The sequence below is a fragment of the Melanostigma gelatinosum genome (genome assembly GCF_949748355.1).
Source record: "Melanostigma gelatinosum genome assembly, chromosome: 13".
Classification (NCBI taxonomy): Eukaryota; Metazoa; Chordata; class Actinopteri; order Perciformes; family Zoarcidae; genus Melanostigma; species Melanostigma gelatinosum.
This window is the reverse complement of record NC_136646.1, coordinates 14,725,089-14,733,968: the sequence shown is the minus strand read 5'-3', so window position 1 is coordinate 14,733,968 and position 8,880 is coordinate 14,725,089. Positions and strand designations below refer to the sequence as shown.

General features: G+C 45.0%; 1 protein-coding gene across 1 annotated transcript in view; it reads left to right on the top strand.

The window, feature by feature from the left end:
- The window catches only part of colgalt1a (collagen beta(1-O)galactosyltransferase 1a), a 7,482-nt gene extending 44 nt beyond the window's left edge, over positions 1-7,438 (top strand). Inside the window, exons 1-12 of the mRNA XM_079281780.1 lie at positions 1-321; positions 2,561-2,671; positions 2,763-2,880; positions 3,403-3,537; positions 3,635-3,839; positions 3,951-4,070; positions 4,242-4,318; positions 4,446-4,552; positions 4,654-4,786; positions 4,875-5,002; positions 5,088-5,294; positions 5,400-7,438. The exon at positions 1-321 is cut by the window's left edge and continues 44 nt beyond it. Coding sequence (XP_079137906.1) covers positions 98-321; positions 2,561-2,671; positions 2,763-2,880; positions 3,403-3,537; positions 3,635-3,839; positions 3,951-4,070; positions 4,242-4,318; positions 4,446-4,552; positions 4,654-4,786; positions 4,875-5,002; positions 5,088-5,294; positions 5,400-5,667 — 1,833 coding nt within the window. The 5' untranslated portion in view covers positions 1-97 and the 3' untranslated portion in view covers positions 5,668-7,438. The remainder of the gene's footprint in view (positions 322-2,560; positions 2,672-2,762; positions 2,881-3,402; positions 3,538-3,634; positions 3,840-3,950; positions 4,071-4,241; positions 4,319-4,445; positions 4,553-4,653; positions 4,787-4,874; positions 5,003-5,087; positions 5,295-5,399) is intronic.
- Positions 7,439-8,880: the final 1,442 nt, after the last annotated feature.

Below are 8,880 nucleotides of genomic sequence, written 5' to 3'. Positions count from 1 at the left end.
GAAGTAAAGAGACAACTTTTCCCTAGCAGCCGTGTCTCACCGCGAGGCCACCCTAGCTAGCTTTGTTTCACTCGTATTTTCTGACTTGATCGTCGCAATGCACGTGCTCGCCTGCCTCCCCGCCGCCCTGCTCGCCTTGCTGCTGACCGGCTGCTCTCCTGCCCGGGCATACTTTGCGGAGGAGCGCTGGAGCCCCGAGTCTCCGCTCCTCGCGCCCCGAGTCTTCCTCGCGCTCATCTGCAGAAACTCGGAGCACTCTCTGCCGTATTTCCTCGGTACCATCGAGCGCCTCAACTACCCCAAGGAGCGTATGGCTCTGTGGTAAGTTGATACACGGACGCGTTTGTTTTTATTAAGCTAGTAAGCAGCTAATAGGAAAAGTTAACGTTTCATCTTAAAAGTAAAACGGTGCATTCCTGAGTGTGTAGTTCTGAGTCAAAATGGGGTGAATCTGCAGGGTACTAATGGTAACAAGGTTGTGCTGCGGGTTAAAAGTGTCAAATCTACACGAGCAGGGGAAACAACGAGGAGCTGACGCCGACTTCAGAACAATGCACATTTAAAACAACCGTTAGGTTGGACAGAGGTGCGCACATCTGGCCACTCTGCTCATCCGAGGGTCCATGCATTGATCTGTATACGTGGAGGGGAGGGGACTGATCTGGCCGCGAGGGGAGCTGTATGATTTCACACAAATCCTGACAGTGACTTATTGTACTTTCCATTAACGCACACCTTTAGGCTACCTCTAGTTCTCTTCTCCTGCAGCCCAGATAGGCCTCTGTGTGATTTGCCAGTGGATTGATTGACTGCATTCTCATCATGTCAGTGAGCAGATGCGTTTTCATAGCCCACAGATCTCCATCTTATCTGGCTTTAGCCCCTCCCAGCACTAACTGTAACACAAATGTAACTAATCACTAACTTCACTGCATTCTGTTTTAGCCCTCTGAAGGACATTCTGTGTAATTCTTCTTCATCCTTTTATAAAGGAGTGTTGAGAAAAGCCTTTAGCTTTGTACAGGGCGGGACATGAATATTCACTCTAGTGAATATAAGTGTTGATGAAGGAGACTAAAACCTAGTGTCATGCTCTGGTATGGCCCACTTGACGTGTTTCTGTCCAGGGCTAACCCAGTTTGCACCCTGTCTGCCATTTGTGACAAACTTAAGCATTCAAAGGGAGTTTTCTTGCGGGTTAGTGAAAAAGGATTTTATAGACCCTTGAGCGTCTGTCTACCATGCTCAGGCAGAGTTGAGGGAAGTGAAAGGGAGGTGTTTCTCACATAATAACAACGTGCTCCAACAGCCCACCCGTGCCTATACCCTCAGGGCTCAGTTTGCATGACAGCCTGGAGGGCCCGGAGAGGTATGCTCTTCACTCACCACCCCCCACCCCCTTTATATCTGGGCTTTATACGAGTGGAACAGTTGCATTGCCTCCTTTTTTTCATTTGTTTGGCGGCCATAAAACTCCAGTGTAAATATGGTTGAGGTGAGGACAATTTTGTTTTGAAACGTTCTGTGTACGTTAATTACATCTGTGAAATGCAAACAGCTGTGGGATGTCGTAAACATCGACACACTATGGGTTTTTTTATATTTCTTTTTGCTGAAGCATTTTGCAGCTGTTTGTAAGTATGCCAAAAGCCTCCAGATCCGAATCGGCTAAAGTGTCATTTAAATCTTTTGGCGTCTGCAGTTAGCCCCTCGCTTCTGCTCTCAAACAGAGCAACGTCAGACTGTCAGTGGAACACCACTTGTAGATGTAAGCAAAAGGTACACGCTTTTCACGAATATTTATTTTTAGCTAAACATGAGGCGGAAGAGCCGGTGCGCTTCAAAGTTTGAGAATTTGGACTGTCGGGATGGCAGGAGTGAGGGCTGAAATGGTTTAGCGAGGAGCTGCAGTGTTCTCACGTCTCCGTGTGAAATCTGTCAACAGAACCGGGTTTGGCTGTCGTCCCTCTGAGCGGTTCACAAACTCTCCTGCAAAAAGAAAACCTGCACTACAGCAAAGACTGTCGACTTAAAGAAAGGCGGTGGATGTTCTTTTCCAGCATTATTTCTCTCGATAAAGAGACACATGCATATGTGATGACTCTAAAGATTTACATGTGGCTTGATTTCATTCCTCTGCAGAATTAGAATCCGGCGTGCAAGTTGTCTAGCTTCTTCAGCCAGTTCGAATTCCATTTCCTTCTGTTTCAAGCTGTTGCAGAAAACAGTTTCACTTCTGTAATGCCCTTTATTTAGTATGGTTTCCTTATTCCTGAAAGTGTGGCATGCCCCCCCTGAATTATGTAATCTCGATGTTCAGTCTGTGTTTTTGTTTTGTGATGCTGGTATCATTAACGCTCGTGTCAGTTCCCACAGCTGCAGACAATGAGCTGGCACAGAGTGAACACTGGGCTTTTGTTATTTGAGTCATGGTATTGTCTTTCAACTCACTCCTGTCTGGCACATTCAGCCAATGTGACCGGCTTCACTCGGTGATCATGTTCAAACCCCCTCTGATGTGAAATCATTCTAATCGTTAACACTTGTTGTTTATCGACAGGGTAGCAACTGATCACAACAAGGACAACACCACCGCCGTCCTGCGCGACTGGCTTGTCAAGATGCAGAGCCTTTACCATTATGTGGAGTGGAGGCCAAAAGAGGAACCCGAGTTGGTTACTTACGAGAGTTTCTGGTGAAATTTTTAAACTCACGGAGCCCATTTAAAATCCGTCTGATTAGTATCCAAATATCTCTTGCAGACATTATCGGAACGAAGATGGTCCGAAGCAATGGACGGACCTCCGTTACGAGCACGTCATGAAGCTTCGGCAAGTAGCGCTGGAGTCAGCTCGCGAGATGTGGGCGGACCACTTCATGGTAGGTCAGCTGGACTGCTCTTTACTGGCACGAAAGAAAGCACAATGACACTGAAGGGTTTTCCATTTTAAACATTGAGCGAGGTAAGTACGGAGTCGAGTGCAACGCAGCAGCACAGTGGTACTTTTTTAAGCACCGGGAAGTGTCTTGAAAAATGTTATATTCTTCTGCCTCTGTTATGGTTAACGTTTATCTGGTCTGGCTCATTTGGATCCTTAAACTGACACAAAGCTTGACTCGACACCGACCATATATTCCAGCATTTTGTATTCCGCAGCCCTCAAAGTCGAGCTTCAGTGAGCTATAATTTTGAGGCAAAGTGCATCCAGGATTGCAATCATTTTGTGCTGCAAATTCTGGAAACTCTTTCGCCTTCACCCTTGTAAACAGAAATGAAACGAATAGTCTGTCGGGTTTCTTTACCGCCTCAGTTTTGGTGCTCCCTTTAACCCTCAGCATTGCTATTGAAGAGTCACTTCATGGACTTTATTTTACAGTTTCATCTCCTCCTCCTTGTTGTAGTTGGCGGACTGTGATAACCTCCTCACCAACCCCGATGTGCTCTGGAAGCTCATGAAAGAGAACAAGACCATCATCGCACCAATGCTTGAATCCCGTGCAGCCTATTCAAACTTCTGGTGCGGCATGACCTCCCAGGTATTGTGCTGACCATTGGGGTGTACATGCTTGCGGATGTCAGGTGTTTTCAAAGTTGGTTGTTGAACGCTCTTAAAACCCCTCTCGGCTTCTTCAGGGTTACTATAAGCGCACTCCGGCCTACATACCCATAAGAAAGCAGGTGCGCAGGGGCTGTTTCGCCGTCCCCATGGTCCACTCCACTTTCCTGATCGACCTCAGGAAAGAGGCGTCCAGGCAGCTGGCCTTTCATCCGCCGCACCCAGAATACAGCTGGGCTTTCGATGACATCATTGTGTTTGCGTTCTCCGCTCGGATGGCAGGTAATTTTACAAATTCAGTGCTTAGATCGACACATTTCTCCTTTCACATTTACGACATAAACGTCGGGACTTCACGTTGAGAACACATTTTGCATCCTCTGCTCTCTACAGATGCTCAGATGTTCGTCTGTAACAAAGAGACCTATGGTTACTTCCCTGTGCCGCTGCGGTCCCACAATACTTTGCAAGACGAAGTTGACAGCTTCTTGCACTCCATGCTGGAGGTTAATGGTGAGTAGCTTGCATTCAGGCCGAGGGCTTCACTTCTGCATCTGACTCCTCCTTTTTTTTCCATGAGCTTGAAGCCTGTATTCTACTTTCCTGCTTCTTCATCTAATGACAACTATCAGCATATATATTATTTACACCATTTGTGCATCCATCTTCCCTCTCACTGTGTAGTTCGAAATCCCCCAGTGATGCCTTCCAAACACATACGTCTACCTAAAAAACAACCTGACAAACTGGGCTTTGATGAGGTAAGTATCGAGTGACGTGAAAACAAAAGAAAGTCCCTCTACCCTCTTGTGTGCTGAAAGCCTCCGCTGCTCTGAGAAACCTGTCGTTACAATTAAAGTGACTGGCTCAACTGTTGCCCGTGTGCAGGTGTTCATGATAAACCTGCAGAGGCGAACCGACCGCAGAGAACGTATGACGAGGGCGTTATACGAGCAGGGGATCGCTTGTAAGGTCATTGCAGCTGTAGATGGAAAGTAAGCTCACTCTGTTTCATCATTTTCTGCCTTTATTTAGTCCTTGGTCATCTCGCGTACTTGCCGTTTTTCTTCACATTTGTTCTCTCTCTCCATTTCAGAGCTACGAATATCAGTGACATTCATGCTATGGGCATCCACATGCTCCCTGGATATAACGACCCGTATCATGGGCGCCCACTGACAAAGGGAGAGCTGGGATGCTTCCTCTCCCACTATAACGTCTGGAAAGAGGTGAACCAACAGACGCCAAGCCATTTTGAACGTTTGTGAGCCGCACAGATGCGCGAGTGTTTGATGAATCTGTTGCCTTGGCCTTCAGATTGTGGAGCGACGCCTGGACACCTCCCTCGTGATCGAAGACGACCTGCGCTTCGAGATCTTCTTCAAGCGCCGCTTGATGAACCTGATGAGGGAGGTGGAGCATGAAGGATTGGACTGGGATCTCATGTGAGCTGGTGCTTCCTGCACAAGTCTTTGATTTTAAAAAGTTTGCAATTGCGCGTCTCACTCCACTTCACTTTCTTTCTTCCAGCTATATTGGTCGGAAGAGAATGCAAGTGGATCAACCCGAGAAAGCTGTGCCGAATATACACAACATAGTGGAAGCAGACTATTCATATTGGACACTCGGCTATATGATGTCCTTACAAGGTGCAGAGAAGCTTTTGAAGGCAGAACCACTGAAGAATATTTTGCCCGTGGACGAGTTTCTTCCCATCATGTTCAATAAACACCCTGTGTAAGTGTACCCCACCCACAGCAAGTACACACTCGTAAAACATGAGTTTCTGCTCAGGAGTTTTGCCTTCTTTGTTTTTTCTTGACATGACCCTCTCATCTGCAGGTCTGATTATATGAAACAGTTTGAAACCAGGGACCTGAAGGCGTTTTCAGCCGAGCCCCTTCTTGTGTATCCAACTCACTACACGGGCGACCAAGGCTACATCAGCGACACTGAGACCTCCACAGTGTGGGACAACGACAAGGTCCGCACAGACTGGGACAGAGCACGCTCGGGAAAGACTGGGGAGCAGGCTGAGATCAGCACCGAGGCCCAGAACTCCGATGTGCTCCAGTCGCCTTTGGACAGTACGGCGCGGGACGAGCTATGAGAGGAACTGAAACGAGAGGAGAGCCTCTTAATATTTTACAATTTTGTACGCGTTTCATCTTTGATGCTTTTGATTTTGCATCACAGCAGGGATGTGACACCGGAGTTCGTAGACGGATTGAATTGATCCAGATGTGACGAGTTAAAAAGGGAACGTGTGTGTGTCTCGAGGTCATGTTCTCTGTTTGTAGTTTTTACTTTATCAAGGCACTAGACTTGCCATTTGGAGTGGCATTTGCAGTACCCACCTTCTGTCTGTCATACAGAAATTAACCTATTAGCAAAGATTGCAATTGGACTGTAACATTTCAGTCATCCAGCAGTTAACTTTGTCCTCATCTGAGTTTATACTGTGAAATGCTTTTCTAAATTTCTTAAGATGACAAATGCAAATTCAAGACTTTCGCAGACATTCACGTCTTAAATCAAACCTCAATCGTTGTAAAGTCGTTGGTCCAAGAGGAGAAACATCTGCGTTTCTTTTGCTTCGATCTTTAGTATTTTGTCCTTTTACACTTCGTATTGCTTTGTTTTGAATAATCATGAGCCAGCACGTAAGATGCTTGCAGTAGAGCTTTACCAAAGCAACAAAAACCACAGTTGCAGTCAACTCAGAGTCACAGACTGCTGTAGAGTACGCACCAATGCTGTTCATTATTCCTGTGTCCCTTGTTTCCAGATTTATGCCGCCAACCCGCTGTTGACATGGTTATAGACGGGACAAACCACGGTACACGCCTCAAACTTGGTGGCTTGGGAGTAACATGGTTATAAATGCCCTTTAGTTTCCCTCAAAAAGAAGCCACCCAACCACATCCAACCACACATTAGTCTCCACCTCTTAATCATTTTCGGTTGAATCTGAATCTGAGCAAATTGTGTGAGTAAGACCCGATAAAAGTCTCCTGCAAAAGAGAATACAAACACCATGACGTCTGTATCAATTTTACAGAGAACGTATTTATTCTGTTATGGTTTTGCCTCACGTGGTTTAACACTTAAGCTCCCGGGAAGTTGATTTTTGTAGTGTCAACGGGAGCCGTTCACCCCATGGATCTCGCACGAAAATGGTAGTGGTGCATTGTGCCAACAAAAAATAAAATGTTTTATTTTTTAAAAAAGGTTGAATTTGTGATTGCTGTGATATTTCATATTCTCATGCTGGTGTAACCAAATGTTCTCTGTTCACGTTTGTGCAACTTTAACTTTGACCGTTACAAAACAGTGTGAACAGACAAAAGACACGAGGGCCCACTTCACTTATGACTTTGTTTTTCGGAATAAATTTGCATTTTGTCACAGATAACTGTTGATGTGTTCTTGTGACGGACGTTTAGTATTTTGAATGGGATGCTCCTGTTACAGTAACTGTTCATTGAGGCCTCTTTCACACCTCGTGTAGCACTCGGTGGATCTCTCAGAACGGTGGTGAGCCGTATCGTATTTATAACTAATTCATTTGTGTAAGTCGCTCAAAGCACTGAGTTTGCCCTTCACTTGTCTTAGCTTTGTTGACCCTCTGGGTGTCACCGTTTTACTGACACTCTGCTTCAACTGGGGAGCTGTGAGGCAACAACAAACAACCCAAGACAGAACAATTCAACTGTAGAGTATTAGCTCCTCTGTTGATGAAGTGAAGAACTTGATTTGTATTATGTATTCTGATGTAGTACAGATAAACTATCAGCTGTTTTTGTTACACCAATACCTGCCAGTATCAAGGTGAAAAGTCTGTTCTGAATGTCACATATCTGTAACCTGTCAATACATACATGATATCCAACCTGTTTGCACTTCAACCACTGAGGCCGTATCCGTTATTTTTCCTAAAACGACACAATCTAGCAACACAGTGGCACCTTCTCACTGTGTGTAGTGTGACAGCGTAGGTGGGGCTTACAGTGACGGCAAGACACACTTCCTCTTCCCATGGTGGTGAACCGATTGGCCAACCTCCACTCTGCCAGAGGAAGATCATTTTCGTGAGCACAAACGGCAGCAAGCTCAGAGCTGCATGCCAATCATTTGTGTGTCAGTGTTTTGCAGAGATTGCAGTGCAACTCTTCGACTGAACCGTTCTTCACTGTGCATTGCAGATGATGTGCGAGTGGTGTTGGTAGGGTCCAGCTCCTGTGGTGATAGTGTAGAAATGGAAGAAGATCAAGTGCCAAACAAGGATTTCTCTCAAGTCACAGGCGAGTACAAAGAATGTGATTTTTCACTTCATACACGTTACTCATCATGCTATATGAACTTTAAAACTGTTTGTAGTTTCTTCACTTGTCAGGATTGTTTTTTAATGGATGAATATTCTCTTGCCGTGCCTTGACTTGAAATTTGCTGACATTGCCGTTTTACCATTATAACGTGTGTTATAGGATATGCCTTTTGTTAATGCTGTGTAGCATCCTCCGAGTCAAAGGAGGACTGGTGAACTTCCTGAACTCTCTCACTGTTTTGACACATTTCTTGTTCTGTCTTTTTTGTGTGACTTCTGTTTTTGTATGTAACAAGATAAGGCTATCTTTAATCTTTGCAAAAAAAAAAGCCCAAATAGAATATCAACTTAAGATCATCAGTGAGGCCAATTCACGGTTGGTGAAACTTCTAAGTAGAAAGTTTTGCATTGTGCTCGTAAGTTCTTAGAAACACGAGGGAAGTCATGAATGTAAAGAATGTATTGCAGCAAACCAAAACATTCAAGAGTTTGTCTCTGAATGTGAAGAGTTTGACTCTGTGTTCTGGTTTTACTTGAAACTTGCCGCTAAAATTGTCACTCTTAACACTGAAACATTGCTGGTGTGAAAAACAAGGCCTCTTGAGTTCATGATGGGATGTGACACAAATTGCAAGCAGGATGTGGTGACCAAAATGGAGACGTGTCTGAGAGAGCAAGACTGCTTCTTCTTCATCTGTTTCATTTGAAAAGTCAGTTACATCGTGGGAGTCCAAAAGGTTGAGGCTACATTATCAAAACGCACCACCTTGTTCCGCATTATATTTTAGTTCAAATTCAGTCCAAGCACTGTTTTTCTCAGAAATGTAAAGGAAATGCTGTTAGATATAACTTCAGGAGAGGAACTAAGTCTGATTTCATTCCCCATTCATTTCTTTTACACAATCTTAATGCATGTTTTCTTACAGTTTTTCTCTCAAAGCATACTGTTATGTTGTACACTAGACGTTTAGCTGATGCCTTCTGTCGAGCAGCTCT